The sequence below is a fragment of the Bombina bombina genome, chromosome 2 (assembly GCF_027579735.1).
Source record: "Bombina bombina isolate aBomBom1 chromosome 2, aBomBom1.pri, whole genome shotgun sequence".
In the NCBI taxonomy this organism is placed as follows: domain Eukaryota; kingdom Metazoa; phylum Chordata; class Amphibia; order Anura; family Bombinatoridae; genus Bombina; species Bombina bombina.
In genome coordinates, this window is record NC_069500.1 from 942,970,728 (window position 1) to 942,989,110 (window position 18,383).

The 18,383-nt window shown below is 40.4% G+C and overlaps 1 protein-coding gene across 2 annotated transcripts in view; it reads left to right on the forward strand.

The window, feature by feature from the left end:
• Nucleotides 1-18,383, forward strand: part of HERC3 (HECT and RLD domain containing E3 ubiquitin protein ligase 3) — a 299,938-nt gene that overhangs the window by 254,328 nt on the left and 27,227 nt on the right. For both annotated transcript variants that reach the window (XM_053703420.1, XM_053703421.1), the window contains exon 20: nucleotides 7,678-7,844. In XM_053703420.1, coding sequence (XP_053559395.1) covers nucleotides 7,678-7,844 — 167 coding nt within the window. The remainder of the gene's footprint in view (nucleotides 1-7,677; nucleotides 7,845-18,383) is intronic.

Below are 18,383 nucleotides of genomic sequence, written 5' to 3' on the forward strand. Positions count from 1 at the left end.
CAGCTCTTTCCTTCTCGTCCCAAGCCTGTATGGCGTTGCATACAGTGCCCTGCGGTTCCTCTCAATCTCCTGGAGGAGTGTATTTGCCTGCAGATTTTGCAAGCTCAGGTATCCTTTGCGGTATCTGCGGCTTTATCTGCTTTTCCTTGTCTACAGGGATAACGCAAGAGGTCATTTGAAAATTCAGATAGTAGGTTTCTGTTCCACCTTCTGCTACACACGAAGCTCTTGCTCCAACGTCTGGTGAGGAGGGTTTGCCGGTAGTTTCTGAGGATGAAAGCTCAGATTTGGGCAGTATAATTCCTTCATCTGAAGCTGAAGTGATCTCCTTCAGATGTATGCCTGAACACCTCTTATATTGTTAGGGGAGGTCTTTGGCTACTTAGACGTCATTGTTGCCACCGTTGTGGTCAACCCTTGGAAGTTTGGGAAATTTGATCCTTTTTATGATGTTCCTTTCTTAAGGGCAGTTTTCCAGAGGTGCTATGAAATTTTTTTTTCATAGAAGTAGGAGAACTAGGGATACCTTTCTCCCTGTCTCCAGTCCTTTTAAGGATTCTCCTGTTTCTGAATCCTTTAAATGCATGGTGTCCTAGGTAGAAGGGAATTTTTTCTACTATGGTTAGATAACTTTGACTATGGAGTTCCTTTTAGGATTCATGGATAAGTTTTATGGAGATTTAATTGTTCTTTTTGAACAATGCCTCGTCTTTTTAGACTTGCTGTATTAGCCGCCTGGCATTGAGGCTGCAGTTTTGGCAGCTGAGTAACCTACCGGTGGTTTAGTGGTACAGTTTAGGCTTTATAATTCTGCAGTTACAATTCTTATTTTTTTCTCCTAATCGACGCTTCTAGCGTCTTTTCTTGAGGACTTGGTCTAGCAGAATTATCCTCTGACTGTAAGGGTGAAAAATATGTTTTTCTACTACATGTCACGAGAGTTGGTCTAAAGGAAAGTTTTCCTTTTTTTGCTCTGTCATGCTTTTGGAGTCCAATTAAAGATTTCCTCCCAGGGGCATATTTCCCTTTCTAGCGTATCTGCAATCCAGGTTTGATGAGAGGCTTTCCTTGAACTGGATGTTCAGGATCTTCCTCTCTGGGAGTGACATTTCCAATCCCAGTTTGGGAACAGGATCTAGGCTTTACCTCAAGTAACTCAGATTCTGATCTTCAATCTCGAGTTTCTGAGTTTTTTGTCACCCTGGACAGACTCTTGGTCTGGGATATTGCAAGGGTGTGTTGTCTGGACAATATATAGTTCAGGGTCATCCCTACTTCGAGTTAACTCTTTTAAGGGGTCCAATCCTCTTTCCCAGGGAGGGGCGATGAATTGGAGTAGGGGTCCCTTTTTTTTCTATCCTCAGGTGTCAAGACGGCCTGGGAACCCAGGTACGGTTGGTTTGATCCTTAATAGATTCTCTATATAGGTGAAGACTTTTTCTTCTCTCTGCAGTCTGCTGTCCGGCCCACGGCAAATCCTAGGAGTCCGGTAGATAGCTTAGCTTCTTTGCTACCAGTAGATTGGGAATTCAAATCTAGCTGCAGCTGATTTTCTTTCGCTTCTCAGTGATTCGCTATAGGAGGGAATTGGTCTATTGGTTTCCATGGACATCATTTCCTTTGCTATTTTCCATAAAATGGAGAACTCTCAGATCTGTCTCAAAAGATAGATCTAGATCAGTTAAGAGTCTCTCTCCTGTATATTTTTTCAGGGGGTATCTATCTCAGGGCGCATGCTTCTGGAAATATTCCTGGGTGTTGGGACCACAATGCCAGTTTGCTGGAATAGTAAGCTGTTTGGGTCTTGTTTATGGACTTGGAAGTGTCTGCTCTCCTCTTTTACATCTTGGAACTTTTGGCTTCAGTCGTCCTTAGCTTGGTTCCAGTCGGATATTATCTCCTCAAGGGTTTATTTCAACCACCAGGGAGGAACTAGGGGTTCCTTTATTATGTAGGAGCTGATTTGGAATGTTCAGTGGACGGAAACTCTCAATTGCGGTCTGTCATCCATTTGTCAGGAGTGGACAATTGGCATCTGAACAGACGGTATTTTCATCCCAGGGAGTTGGTCCTCTTCCGGAGATGTTTTCTAGGTAAACCCTCAAAGGGTCCGAAGTTGGCTTCTGAGGCGTTTCGGCGGAACGCCAAGTTTCTAAGGTATGGTTCATGGTCAAGTGATTCACTGACTGTCCTGATAGAAATTCAGTCTAGCATACCTGTTTTCTCTGTTCGTTCGACTTCCACGCGAAATTGCTCGTATTCGACAGGATAGCGCGGCAGTGTTTCTATTAGCCTCTGCGTGACCTTGCAGGACCTGGTACGCAGACTTAGTGGTCATGTCATCTCTCCACTTTGGAGACTGTTCCTGAGGAAGGAACTTCTAAGCAGGGTTCCTTCTTTCTTCTAAATTTCGTTTCTCTGAAGCGGTCTGTTTGGAGAATGAACACTTGATTTTAGCTATGCGTGGAGTTTCCAAATCTGTCATGAAGACAATGGTCCAGGCTCGTAAGCCTGTTACTAGGAAGTTTTACCATAAGATATGGCGTAAATATCTTTAATGGTGTGAGTCTAATGGATACTCTTGGAGTAAGGTCAGGATCCCAAGGATCTTATTTTTTCTTCAGGTAGGCCTTGAGGAGGGATTATCTGTCAGTACCCTAAGGGTCGAATCTCTGTTCTATCCATTCTGCTACACAAGCATCTGGCGGACATTCCGGATATGCAGTCCTTTTGTCAGGCCCTGGTCAGGATCAGGCCTGTGTTTAAATCAATTGCTTCACAGTGGAGACTTAACCTTATTCTTAAGGTTTTGCTTCAGGCTCCGTTTGAACCTATGCATTTCCATAGATATTGGGTTATTTTCTTGGAAGGTGTTGTTCCTTATTGCTTTCTTCTGTGCGGAGGGTTTCTGACCTCTCAGCCTTGCAGTGTGAGTCTCCTTATCTCATTTTTCATGCAGATAAGGTAGTTCTTTGTACCAAGTTTTGGTTTTCTTCCTAAGATTGTTTTCGGATAGGATTATTAACCAGGAAATTGTTGTTCCTTCTCTCTGTCCTAATCTTTCTTCTCATAAAGAGCGTTTGTTGCACAACTTAGTTGTTGTGCGGGCTCTTAAATTCTATCTGCAGACTACAAATGAATTTCGTCAGTCTTCTGCATTGTTTGTTTTTCTGTGGTTGAAAAGTATTATTCGTTTGGCATATGAGACTGCTGGACAGCAGCCTCCTGAGAAATTACAGCTCATTCCACTAGGGCGGTGTCTTCTTCTTGGGCCTTCAAGAATGTGGCCTCTGTAGAACAGATTGTAAGATCTGCGACTTGCTCGTCTTGTACACTTTTTCTAAATTCTTTTGCCTCGGTTGAGGTTTCCTTTGGGAGAAAGGTTCTGCAAGCAGTGGTGCCTTCTGTTTAGGTTACCTGTCATCTGTGTCTTATAGCTTGGGTATTGATTCCCAACAGTAATTGATGATCCGTGGACTCATTCATTAGAAAGAAAACAAAATTTATGCTTACCTGATAAATTTATTTCTTGACACGGTGAGTCCACGGCCCTTCTTGTTTTTCAGACAGGTTTTTTTTCTCTCTCTTTTTTTAAGCCTCAGGCACCTCTGCACCTTGTGTTATTTCCTTTCTCTTCTTTTCCTTCGGTCGAATGACTGGGGGTTGTGGGAAGGGAAGTGATACTTAACAGCTTTGCTGTGGTGCTCTTTACCTTCTCCTGCTGGCCAGGAGTGATATTCCCAACAGTAATTGATGATCCGTGTCAAGAAAGAAAGAAATTTATCAGGTAAGCATAAATTTTGTTTTTCTAATTTTTAGAACTTGATATGCACCCTGTGACTTATCAAGGCTAACCCTGATAGTTTTCTTTCCCTAATTTGTTTTAACCGATGACTGCAAAACTGATACTAACATTATGATTTTGGCTAGCCTGGTTGTCTGCTGACTAAAGCCCTGATTGGCTCCTCCTAGTAAAGCAAGTGGTGGGTGGAGTTTGGCTATTGAAAAATTATTAAAGTAAACTCTGTCTTGTAATTACAATGTGTTTACCTTTAATTAAATAGAAATGACCAGGTTCACGTATAGATGTTTATATACAGGGAGTGCAGAATTATTAGGCAAGTTGTATTTTTGAGGATTAATTTTATTATTGAACAGCAACCATGTTCTCAATGAACCCAAAAAACTCATTAATAGCAAAGCTGAATAGTTTTGGAAGTAGTTTTTAGTTTGTTTTTAGTTATAGCTATTTTAGGGGGATATCTGTGTGTGCAGGTGACTATTACTGTGCATAATTATTAGGCAACTTAACAAAAAACAAATATATACCCATTTCAATTATTTATTTTTACCAGTGAAACCAATATAACATCTCAACATTCACAAATATACATTTCTGACATTCAAAAACAAAACAAAAACAAATCAGTGACCAATATAGCCACCTTTCTTTGCAAGGACACTCAAAAGCCTGCCATCCATGGATTCTGTCAGTGTTTTGATCTGTTCACCATCAACATTGCGTGCAGCAGCAACCACAGCCTCCCAGACACTGTTCAGAGAGGTGTACTGTTTTCCCTCCTTGTAAATCTCACATTTGATGATGGACCACAGGTTCTCAATGGGGTTCAGATCAGGTGAACAAGGAGGCCATGTCATTAGATTTTCTTCTTTTATACCCTTTCTTGCCAGCCACGCTGTGGAGTACTTGGACGTGTGTGATGGAGCATTGTCCTGCATGAAAATCATGTTTTTCTTGAAGGATGCAGACTTCTTCCTGTACCACTGCTTGAAGAAGGTGTCTTCCAGAAACTGGCAGTAGGACTGGGAGTTGAGCTTGACTCCATCCTCAACCCGAAAAGGCCCCACAAGCTCATCTTTGATGATACCAGCCCAAACCAGTACTCCACCTCCACCTTGCTGGCGTCTGAGTCGGACTGGAGCTCTCTGCCCTTTACCAATCCAGCCACGGGCCCATCCATCTGGCCCATCAAGACTCACTCTCATTTCATCAGTCCATAAAACCTTAGAAAAATCAGTCTTGAGATATTTCTTGGCCCAGTCTTGACGTTTCATCTTGTGTGTCTTGTTCAGTGGTGGTCGTCTTTCAGCCTTTCTTACCTTGGCCATGTCTCTGAGTATTGCACACCTTGTGCTTTTGGGCACTCCAGTGATGTTGCAGCTCTGAAATATGGCCAAACTGGTGGCAAGTGGCATCTTGGCAGCTGCACGCTTGACTTTTCTCAGTTCATGGGCAGTTATTTTGCGCCTTGGTTTTTCCACATGCTTCTTGCGACCCTGTTGACTATTTTGAATGAAACGCTTGATTGTTCGATGATCACGCTTCAGAAGCTTTGCAATTTTAAGAGTGCTGCATCCCTCTGCAAGATATCTCACTATTTTTGACTTTTCTGAGCCTGTCAAGTCCTTCTTTTGACCCATTTTGCCAAAGGAAAGGAAGTTGCCTAATAATTATGCACACCTGATATAGGGTGTTGATGTCATTAGACCACACCCCTTTTCATTACAGAGATGCACATCACCTAATATGCTTAATTGGTAGTAGGCTTTAGATCCTATACAGCTTGGAGTAAGACAACATGCATAAAGAGGATAATGTGGTCAAAATACTCATTTGCCTAATAATTCTGCACTCCCTGTATAAAGCTGCGGATCTTGCCTTATTAGATTGTTTTGGTGGGGACTGATGCTGTGGGTAGCAGAGCAGAATGAAGAGTGAAGTGATGAAGTAAAATAACAATGTTAAAAACACTCTGCTGTAAAGTGTAATTCCCTTTAGAAGCTTTAATTATGCCCAGGGAAAACAATGTTAAATACATTTTATTTTTTAGCTTGTTTTCCCTCTAATTTAATTAGGAGATAGAATCAGCGCTTATTTCAATCTAAGCCAAATACAGAGAAGGTCCCTCTCAAAAAGACCCAAAGAAAGAAGTTAAATTTAGAGAATAGTATTGGCGCTTACAGCTAAGGTTGGGTGATCAGAATAAATGAGTAATTCTCAGTTTATATTTAAGGTTGTTTCTAAGGATGCTGGTGAATACCAAAGGGCAATAAAGGAGATATTTATTAAAAAGACAATGGTCAGATTCCTTTTAAAATAATACACATTTAATCACACTATTTATTAAATACAATAAGGGGTGCGGTAACAGAATCCTTAAAGTTTAAAAGCACAGGTGTACCATAAAAATATAAATATATATATAGTGTAGTGTAATGGAAGAATTATAAATAACTACCTAACTCTAAGGATGAGCTCGATAAAGCAGATTACAATAGGTAGGGTAAGTTAGATACGTTAATCCTATACACTGAAAAAGCAACTATGTCACTAAGCAAATCCTTGAACAAAATCAAGGAGTTAAAATAAGTGTAGGTAACTAGGCTCTGAGTTAGAGATAAAAAATCTACTTCTACTCTTAGGGTTGTTAAAATTAAGTAAGTGTCCAAGTTAGTGAAAAGTACAGATAACAATCGAGATAATAAAAAGAAGAAATATATAGGTAAATAAAATACAGAGAAAGCTGTCTATCTGGACGTCCAGTATTAGCAAAAACACAATATATAATTAAAATACAGTAAGAAAATAACAACTTTAAAACCTAATAGACAACAGATATCTATTAGACAAATAAACCGGTATGATAGGAAATTGCAATGAGTAATGTCCAATATTTCCTAGAGATATTGCATTGATGGTAGTAATTAGGAACGTTGCACTCTCATATGAGGTTGATCTTGCTCTTGCGAGTATTGGATCACACTATCATATGAGAGGGGTACCTTCAAGTTGCCGGCTGAGTATCCGTGTGGAGCGGTAGCTACCAGGAGATGTCTACTCCTGTCTGTAGTCCAAGTGCTGTCCTTTTTCAGTGTATAGGATTAACATATCTAACTTAACCTACCTATTGTAATCTGCTTTATCAAGCTCATCCTTAGAGTTAGGTAGTTATTTATAATTCTTCCATTACACTACACTATATATATATTTATATTTTTATGGTACACCTATGCTTTTAAACTTTAAGGATTCTGTTACCGCACCCCTTATTGTATTTAATAAATAGTGTGATTAAATGTGTATTATTTTAAAAGGAATCTGACCATTGTCTTTTTAATAAATATCTCCTTTATTGCCCTTTGGTATTCACCAGCATCCTTAGAAACAACCTTAAATATAAACTGAGAATTACTCATTTATTCTGATCACCCAACCTTAGCTGTAAGCGCCAATACTATTCTCTAAATCTTCCCTCTAATTTAAACCTGACAATTGTAGTTTTTCCCCTCCCCTCCCTAGGATTCGTTTTGTGAAATTCAGAACCCGGACCCTCCTACTTACTACATAGTGATTGCTTGATATGTGCAGGAGCTCATTCTTATCTGTCTCTTATTGGCTACGGCAAAGATTATAAAATAAACAGTGCTCCAAAGGCTTTTAAGGGGTGTTTGCCTAGACTGCAAAACCTGCACTCTGCACCTAACAAGGTGTTGAATGTTTTTTAAAATATTGATATTTTATGTAAATAGTTGCAGTGTGGTGATTCATTTCTGACGCATGTATAAAAGCAATTAATGTCCACCTCTTTAATTATTCATTAGGGCACTTTCTCCTAATTCCCTGTGTACTTACACCATCTTGCTCTCCATCCTCAGTGTTTTGTAGAGCACAACTGGTTCCATCTCATTGGCATCATGTGCGGTTTAGCCATATATAACTTTACTGTGGTGGATCTACACTTCCCACTGGCTCTGTATAAAAAGCTCCTGAATGTGCCTCCAACATTGGAAGATCTGAAAGAACTCTCCCCAACAGAAGGAAGGTATATAACACATTCCTGGCTTTAGCCTTTGCCTTTATCTATATGTTTAAATTTGTGTCTATTTTTGTGTATGAGAACAAAACAAACATCTTTATTTTGATATGTGGCACTTATTTACTGGTAAATATTTAAAGGACCGTAAAATACAGTGGAATTACATCAACAAATGAATAGAAAAAGAGAATGCAAAATACTTCTTTCAGGCAGATTTTAAAGTTATTTCAATTTTCCATGCCCCCCTGTATCATGTGACATCCATTAGCCAATCACAAAATGCATGAACATATACACTTTGAACTCTTGCACATGCTTTGTAGGAGCTGGTGCCTTACAAAGTGTGATTCTAAAAAGGCTGTGCACATTTTAATAATGGAAGTAAATTGGAAAGAGTTGATTTAATGTGTGTGTATGTATGTATGTGTGTGTGTGTATATATATATATATATATATATATATATATATATATATATATATATATATATATATATATATATATATATTATTTTTTTTTTTATATGTGTGTGTGTGTATATATATATATATATATATATATATATATATATATAAAACACAGGAATGGACCGCACTCAGACTGGACTGGGTGCACATCCTAAGCCACAGCAAACTCCACAGCCCTGAACACTGACAGACAGCTGCAAAGTTCCCAGCAACCCAGGCAGTTAACCCCAGAGCAGCCTGGGTGACAGGCCCACAGGGAAGCATTACAAACATTATCAACACAACACACAGAACACCTGGCACTCTCCAGCAGATTCACAGTAATGTTTAAAAGCAAAACTAGGGGAAGTCAGTTACATTTGGCGCCAAAGGATCAAGCCCAGGACCACGACAAGGTCTCCCTATTCCTGGGACCCTAAACAGCACCCACACAATGCAAACTTCCAAACAAACCAACTGGGAACCTCCCAGGGTGACACAGGCTTTTTGTCACTGATGGCAGAAGACCAGTGAGTGCTTATTTCCAAAGATTTGTATTTACTATATTATAGCATCCTGGCAGTTTTTGGCTGATGGTGAGAGTGCATACACCCTACTAGCTCTATATATATAATTTACAGTCGTATGCAAAAGTTAAGGAACACCTGACAATTTCCATGATTTTCATTTATAAATAATTGGGAGTTTGGATCAGCAATTTCATTTTGATCTATCAAATAACTGGAGGATACAGTAATATTTCAGTATTGAAATGAGGTTTATTGGATTAACAGAAAATGTGCAATATGCATCAAAACAAAATTAGACAGGTGCATAAATTTGGGCACCCCAACAGAAATATTGCATCAATATTTAGTAGAGCCTCCTTTAGCAGAAATAACGGCCTCTAGATGCTTCCTATAGCCTGTAATGAGTGTCTAGATTCTGGATGAAGGTATTTGGGACCATTCCTCCTTGCAAAACATCTCCAGTTCAGTTAGGTTTGATGGTTGCCGAGCATAGACAGCCCACTTCAAATCACCCCACAGATTTTTAATGATATTCAGGTCTGGGGACTGGGGTGGCCATTCCAGAACATTGTACTTGTTCCTCTGCATAAATGTCAGAGTAGATTTTGAGCAGTGTTTTGGGTTGTTGTCTTGTTGAAATATCCAGCACCGGCGTAACTTCAACTTTGTGACTGATTCCTCAACATTATTCTCAAGTATCTGCTGATACTGAGTGGAATCCAGGCGACCCTCAACTTTAACAAGATTCCCAGTACCGACACTGGCCACACAGCCTCACAGCATGATGGAACATCCACCAAATTTTACTGTGGGTAGCAACTGTTTGTCTTGGAAAGCTGTGTTCTTTTGCCGCCATGCATAACGCCCCTTGTTATGACCAAATAACTCAATCTTTGTTTCATCAGTCCACAGCACATTCTTCCAAAATGAAGCTGGCTTGTCCAAATGTGCGTTTGCATACCTCAAGCGACTGAATTGTGTAACGATGCACAGTGACACCATCTGCAGCAAGATGATGTTGTAGGTCTTTGGAGGTGATCTGTGGGCTGTTTTTGACCGTTCTCACCATCCTTTGCCTCTCTGATATTTTACTTGGCCTGCCACTTCTGGCCTTAACAAGAACTGTCATACATCCAAAGCACTCCAGCCACCAGAAGAAATCTTTATTTAAAAGAGATTTATTTTCATTAGTTGGGTCCAAAAGTTTACAGGAACAAAGTTTAGAACCCACAATAGGCTCTTAGTCAGTATTGCTTTAGACTTGATAAAGGAAGGAACTCTTCCGAAAGCTTGTCAACTTATAAATGTATAGTTAGTCCAATAAAAAAGCTCATTGCTCAATGCAATACTCTTGTTATTTTGATATATATATATATATATATATATATATATATATATGCATACTGTGTGTGTGTATGTATATATATATGTGTATGTGTGTGTGTGTGTATGTGTGTGTGTATATATATATATATATATATATATATATATATATATATATATATATATTGGTGTCCTGTAAAGTGAATATGCATTATTTCTCTTGTAAGATGTATCGAGTCCATGGATTCATCCATACTTGTGGGATATTCTCCTTCCCAACAGGAAGTGGCAGAGAGAGCACCCACAGCAGAGCTGTCTATATAGCTCCTCCCTTAGCTCCACCCCCCAGTCATTCTCACTACCTGATTAACTGTTAGGAAGGGCAAAGTGAGTTTGGTGACAAAAATGTTAGTTTTTATTTTCTCAAGCAAAAGTTTGTTATTTTAAATGGTACCGGTGTGTACTATTTACTCTCTGGCAGAAAAGAGATGAAGATTTCTGCAGGGAGAATGATGATTTTAGCACTTTGTAACTAAAATCCACTGCTGTTCTCACAAGGACTGAGGAGTACAGGAAAACTTCAGTTGGGGGAACAGTTTGCAGGCTAAACTGCATTGAGGCATGTTCAGTCTAATTTTTTCTAGACAGACTGTGTTAATTCTAGAAAAGGCTGACAATATCCCCGTGAGGGAAGGGTAAACTGTATTCAGAGACAGTAAGAATCTCAGCTTACACAAAGGGCTCATTAGTTACTGGTGACACTGATAGGAAATAACGTTTTTTTGAGGGACTTTAAGGGGTCTTTGTGGCTTGTTTAAGGGTTATTAACCCACATGGCTAGTTTAGGAAACACTCTGTTGTATTTCCTTTAGGCCCCATGACATCGAGTGAGGTGGGAGGGGCCTATTTTCACGCCTCAGTTGCGCAGTTTCTTTTCCTCAGAGACATCCAACTGCTTCTCCAGAGGGTCCTGCTGTGTTTGAGTGCTGTAAAGAAGTTTTTTCCCCCACAAATCGTTCATAAAGGGCAGGTAGGCGCCACAGCAGAGCTGTGGCAAGGTGCTGAACGTTTTTTTATCGTTTTTTGACGTTTTGTCAATCTGGTTTTTACATTAAGGGGTTAATTGTTTATTTGCATAGCTGTGCAAAGTTACTAAGACTTTATGATGCTACTGTAAAAATGTCGTTGAGTTTACTGCTTTTTTACACGGTTTTGCAGAGTTTGTGCAGCTTTTTTTCTCTTAAAGGCACAGTACCGTTTTTTTCTAAGTATTATTTACTTTGAATAAAGTGTTTTCCAAGCTTGCTTGTTTCATTACTAGCCTGTTTAACATGTCTGACACTAAGGAAAATCCTTGTTTAATGTGTTTGGAAGCCATTGTGGAACCCCCTCTTAGAATGTGTCCCACTTGCACTGATATGTCTATAAATTATAAAGAGCATATTTTAGCAATGAAAAAATATAGCAATAGATGATTCTCAGACAGAAGGAAATGAGTTTTTGACATCTAGCTCTCCCCAAGTGTCACAACCAGTAACGCCCGCACAAGTGACGCCAAGTACCTCTAATGTGTCAAATTCAGACATGGCCACAGTTATGAATAAAACCCTCACAGAGGTTTTTTTTCTTAACTGCTTGGTTTACAAGGAAAGCGTGACAGCTCTGGGTTAATAAAGCTGAGCAGTCTGACGCTTTAGTAGCCGTATCTGATATACCCTCACAAGGTTCTGGAGTAGGGGTAAGGGATTTGTTATCTGAGGGAGAAATTTCTGATTCAGGAAAGACGCTCCCTCAGACAGATTCTGACATGACGGCCTTTAAATTTAAGCTTGAACACCTCCGCTTATTGCTCAGGGAGGTATTAGCGACTCTAGATGATTGTGACCCCATAGTGGTTCCAGAGAAATTGTGTAAAATGGACAAATACTTAGAGGTTCCTGTTTACACTGTTTTTCCAGTCCCTAAGAGGATTGTGAATATTGTTACTAAGGAGTGGGATAAACCAGGTATTCCGTTTGCTCCCCCTCCTGTTTTTCAGAAAATGTTTCCCATATCTGACACCATGCGGGACTCGTGGCAGACGGTTCCTAAGGTGGAGGGAGCTATTTCTACTCTATCTAAACGTACAACTATTCCTATCGAAGACAGTTGTGCTTTCAAAGATCCTATGGATAAAAAATTAGTGGATCTCCTGAAGAAAATTTTTGTTCATCAAGGTTTTCTTCTCCAACCTATTTCATGCATTGTTCCTGTAACTACTGCAGCTGCTTTCTGGTTCGAGGCTCTAGAAGAGGCTCTTCAGATGGAGACTCCATTAGAGGATATTATGGATAGAATTAAGGCCCTTAAGTTGGCTAATTCGTTCATTTCAGATGCCGCTTTCCAACTGGCTAAGTTAGCGGCAAAGAATTCAGGTTTTGCCATTTTAGCACGCAGGGCGTTATGGCTTAAGTCCTGGTCTGCTGATGTATCGTCAAAATCTAAACTTTTGAACATCCCTTTCAAAGGAAAGACCCTATTCGGGCCTTAACTGAAAGAGATTATTTCAGACATCACTGGAGGGAAAGGCCATGCTCTCCCTCAGGATAAGACAAATAAATTGAGGACCAAACAAAATAATTTTCGTTCCTTTCGGAATTTCAAGGGTGGTCCCGTTTCAGCTTCCCCTGCTGCAAAGCAAGAGGGGAATTTTGCCCAATCCAAGTCAGTCTGGAGACCTAACCAGGCTTGGAACAAGGACAAACAGGCCAAGAAGCCTGCAGCTGCCTCTAAGACAGCATGAAGGGGTAGCCCCCGATCCAGGACCGGATCTAGTAGGGGGCAGACTCTCTCTCTTCGCTCAGGCTTGGGCAAGAGATGTCCACAATTCCTGTGCTTTAGAAATTGTGTCCCAGGGATATCTTCTGGACTTCAAAGACTCTCCCCCAAGGGGGAGGTTTCACACTTCTCAATTGTCTGCAAACCAGACAAAGAGAGAGGCGTTCTTACGCTGTGTAGAAGACCTACATACCATGGGAGTGATTCACCCAGTTCCAAAAGCGGAACAAGGGCTAGGGTTTTACTCAAACCTGTTTGTGGTTCCCAAAAAAGAGGGAACTGTCAGACAAATCTTGGATCTCAAAATTCTAAACAAGTTCCTCAGAGTACCATCATTCAAGATGGAGACTATTCGGACTATTCTACCTCTGATCCAGGAGGGTCAATATATGACTACCGTAAACTTAAAGGATGCGTATCTACACATCCCTATTCACAGAGATCATCATCAATTCCTCAGATTTGCCTTTCTGGACAGGCATTACCAGTTTGTGGCCCTTCCCTTCGGTTGGCCACGGCTCCCAGAATTTTCACAAAGGTGCTAGGGTCCCTTCTGGCGGTTCTAAGGCCGCGGGGCATAGCAGTGGCGCCTTATCTAGATGACATCTTAATTCAGGCGTCGACTTTCCAACTAGCCAAGTCTCACACGGACATCGTGTTGGCTTTTCTGAGATCTCATGGGTGGAAGGTGAACATAAAAAAGAGTTCTCTCTTCCCTCTCACAAGAGTTTCCTTCCTAGGGACTCTGATAGACTCGGTAGAAATGAAAATATTTCTGACGGAGGTCAGAAAATCAAAACTCTTAACCACTTGCCTAGCTCTTCATTCCATTCCTCGGCCATCAGTGGCTCAGTGCATGGAGGTAATCGGACTAATGGTAGCGGCAATGGACATAGTCCCTTTTTGCCCGCCTACACCTCAGACCATTGCAACTATGCATGCTCAAACAGTGGAATGGGGATTATGCAGATTTATCTCCTCAACTGCATCTAGACCAGAGATTCTCTTCTCTGGTGGTTGTCTCAGGACCACCTGTCTCAGGGAATGTGTTTCCGCAGGCCAGAGTGGCTCATAGTAACGACAGATGCCAGCCTGTTAGGCTGGGGTGCAGTCTGGAACTCCCTGAAAGCACAGGGCTTATGGTCTCAGGAGGAAACTCTCCTCCCGATAAACATTCTAGAACTGAGAGCGATATTCAATGCGCTTCAGGCGTGGCCCCAGCTTGCTGCGGCCAAATTCATCAGATTTCAGTCGGACAACATCACGACTGTAGCTTATATCAATCATCAAGGAGGAACACGGAGTTCTCTAGCGATGATGGAGGTAACCAAAATAATCCGATGGGCCTAGGATCACTCTTGCCATCTCTCAGCAATCCATATCCCAGGAGTAGAGAACTGGGAGGCGGATTTCCTAAGTCGTCAGACTTTTCATCCGGGGGAATGGGAGCTCCATCCGGAGGTATTTGCCCAGCTGACTCAGCTATGGGGCACACCAGAATTGGATCTGATGGCGTCCCGTCAGAATGCCAAACTTCCTCGTTACGGGTCCAGGTCCCAGGATCCCCAGGCGGTACTGATAGATGCTCTAGCAGTGTCCTGGTCCATCAATCTGGCCTATGTATTTCCACTGTTTCCTCTCCTCCCACGTCTGGTTGCCAGAGTCAAGCAGGAGAGAGCTTCTGTGATTCTAATAGCACCTGCGTGGCCACGCAGGACTTGGTATGCAGACCTAGTGGACATGTCATCGGTTCCACCGTGGACTCTGCCAATAAGGCAGGACCTTCTAATCCAAGGTCCATTCACGCATTCAAATCTAATTTCTCTGCGTCTGACTGCTTGGAGATTGAACGCCTGATTCTATCAAAGCGTGGTTTCTCTGAGTCGGTCATTGATACCCTGATTTAAGCTAGAAAGCCTGTCACACCAGGAAGATCTATCATAAGATTTGGCGCAAATATTTTTATTGGTGTGAATCCAAGGGTTACTCATGGAGTAAGATTAGGATTCCTAGAATATTGTCCTTTCTCCAAGAAGGATTGGAGAAGGGATTATCAGCTAGTTCCTTAAAAGGACAAATATCGGCTTTGTCTATTCTTTTACACAAACGTCTGGCAGATGTCCCAGACGTTCAAGCGTTTAGTCAGGCCTTGGTCAGGATCAAGCCTGTATTTAAACCTGTTGCTCCGCCATGGAGCCTAAACTTAGTTCTTAAAGTTCTTCAAGGGGTTCCGTTTGAACCTATGCATTCCATAGATATTAAGCTTCTATCTTGGAAAGTTTTGTTTTTAGTAGCTATCTCTTCAGCTCGAAGAGTTTCTGAGTTATCTCCTTTACAGTGTGATTCACCTTACCTTGTTTTCCATGCAGATAAGGTGGTTTTGCGTACTAAACCTGGGTTTCTTCCTAAGGTTGTTTCTAATAGGAATATCAATCAGGAGATTGTTGTTCCTTCACTGTGTCCTAATCCTTCATCTAAGAAGGAACGTCTGTTGCACAATCTTGATGTGGTTCGTGCGTTAAAGTTCTACTTACAAGCAACTAAAGATTTCCGTCAAACATCTTCATTGTTTATTGTTTATTCTGGTAAACGGAAAGGTCAAAAGGCTACGGCTACCTCTCTTTCCTTTTGGTTGAAAAGCATCATACATTTGGCTTATGAGACTGCTGGCCAGCAGCCTCCTGAAAGAATTACTGCTCATTCTACTAGAGCAGTGGCTTCCACATGGGCTTTTAAAAATGAGGCTTCTGTTGAACAGATTTGTAAGGCGGCGACTTGGTCTTCGCTTCATACTTTTTCCAAATTTTACAAATTCGATACTTTTGCTTCTTCTGAGGCTATTTTTGGGAGAAAGATTCTACAAGCAGTGGTGCCTTCCGTTTAAGGTACCTATCTTGTCCCTCCCTTCATCCGTGTCCTAAAGCTTTGGTATTGGTATCCCACAAGTATGGATGAATCCGTGGACTCGATACATCTTACAGGAGAAAACAGAATTTATGTTTACCTGATAAATATCTTTCTCTTGTGATGTATCGAGTCCACGGCCCGCCCTGTCTATTTAAGACAGGTAGTATATTTTTCTTTAAAAAACTTCAGTCACCACTATACCCTATAGTTTCTACTTTTTCTTACTAGCCTTCGGTCGAATGACTGGGGGGGTGGAGCTAAGGGAGGAGCTATATAGACAGCTCTGCTGTGGGTGCTCTCTCTGCCACTTCCTGTTGGGAAGGAGAATATCCCACAAGTATGGATGAATCCGTGGACTCGATAAGAGAAAGAAATGTATCAGGTAAGCATAAATTCTGTTTTTAAACAACCAGAAAAGCAGGCATGTAACAGTTACATATTTCACTGTATTATTAATTTAATTTGTCTTTCTCTCGTATAAAATGTAATCTTTCATCAGAAAGAGTAGTCTTTATTATTCCTAACTTGCCAGTCAGTGGCTGACTTTATGAAAGGGACTTGGTACCCAAATATTAAAACACTTGAAAGTGATGCAGAATATCTGTAAAAGCAAATACAATGGATAAACCATTGGCACTACCAATGTACGTTTAAAGAATCCTGCCCTATCTATATATCCACAAAATCATAAATGTGGTTATGAGGGAAAGGTGCTGTGTATTATATCATATATTCAGAAGAACAGAGTGGGAAAGAACCCACCAAAAAATACACTAATAGCAGAGTCCAGAAAATATATGTATCAAATTAAAATTAACAAGACATATATGAAGTCAACTGGGATAAGGTACTAGTGACTCTAAAATTAAAATATAACTTTTTTTGGGGATAAAAATAAAAAACAGGGATCTAATTAAAAATACGACCTGGGACAGGATTGGGAGTAATACTAACTGTTTGAACTGGAAATGCAGTAATATCAAATGGTCTAACTCACCACAATGTGTAAAAATAACACAATAGAAGTGAACACTAAATGTATGCCTAATCATAATTGTAGCACTAACGAAAGTGTGATATTGGATGAGTGTTTGGTGCATACAATAACAGGCAGCAGTTGCAGTTGCAATTCCGGCTCTTCTTAATAGTTAAGTTGATAAAAAAAAAAGCATGGATTACATCCAAAAACAGAATGTATCTATTGGAATTCTAATTTCAGCTTGTGCTAATATCCGTGAACACTGTTCACCATATCGGGTATATCCCAATACTAGATGGTATAATTACAGCTCAAGATGTGCCATAGTTTAAACAGGTCACTATAGTGTTCAAGTGACGTGTATCTGGCAGATACAATATTTAGTTAAATGGCTGATAATTATTTATTCTGGTAAATATAGCGTGTTATGAGAATGGTAACTCCGCACCCACTGCAATGCATGTGAGTTAACAGGCGATTTGAGTTACAGCTATTGTATAGTCACAAGGATTACCTTAAATAAACTACGAAATGTAAATGTGGTATAGATATACCAAATTGAATTAGTAAGTAATGCACTAATAAGTAAACACTAGAAACATTTAAACCCTTAAATAATTAGGTATAGTAAATCTGGGGGTTTCTATATTGCAAGCGCATTATACCATTAGTGAGAGCCCAGAAAAGTACTGCGTTTTCCATCGCAAATCAACAGCGGTGTGAGAGAACCATTAAAGTGAAGGTAAACTTTGATGAATGAAAGACCGTTTTTTAAAAATGCTATTAAAAACAGGGGCACTTTCATTCATCAAAGTTTACAAAGCAGCCGTTTTAATTAAAAACTTACCTGTCTTCTTTGCACAGCCAGAGCAGCTTCCCCCACCCGGAGAGCCTTTCTTCACACGTCATCAATAACTAATCCAGTTTCCTCCAATCACGGCTTTCCCCCCAGGGTAGTCATTGCTTGAGGCCATGCCGTGATTGGAGGAAGCCGGATTAGTCACTGATGACATGTGAAGAGAGGATCTCCGGGTGGGGGAAGCTGCTCTGGCTATCAAAAAAACAAAGGTACAGTTTTAATCAAAACGGCTGCTTTCTAAACTGATGAATGAAAGTGCCCGTTTTTAATAGTATTTTCAAAAAACGGGCTTTCATTCATCAAAGTTTACCTTCACTTTAAGCAGAATTATCGTAAGTACAGAGATCACGCTAATCATGCCTCCAGGTCACTATGCCTAAAACACAGGAGTTCCCTAGACTCCTCACCAAAGCCCTAACAAGTTTCGCCGCTTCTCGACTTTGTCAAAGGGTTAATTAGATCCCTGTTTTTTATTTTTATCCTAATAAAAGTTATATTTTAATTTTAGAGTCACTGGTACCTTATCCCAGTTGACTTCATATATGTCTTGTTAATTTTAATTTGATATATATATATTTTCTGGACTCTGGAGTGCTATTAGTGTATTTCTTGGTGGGTTCTTTCCCACTCTGTTATTCTGAATATCTGTAAAAGCAGACTAGAAAATATTTCCTAAGTAGCCACGT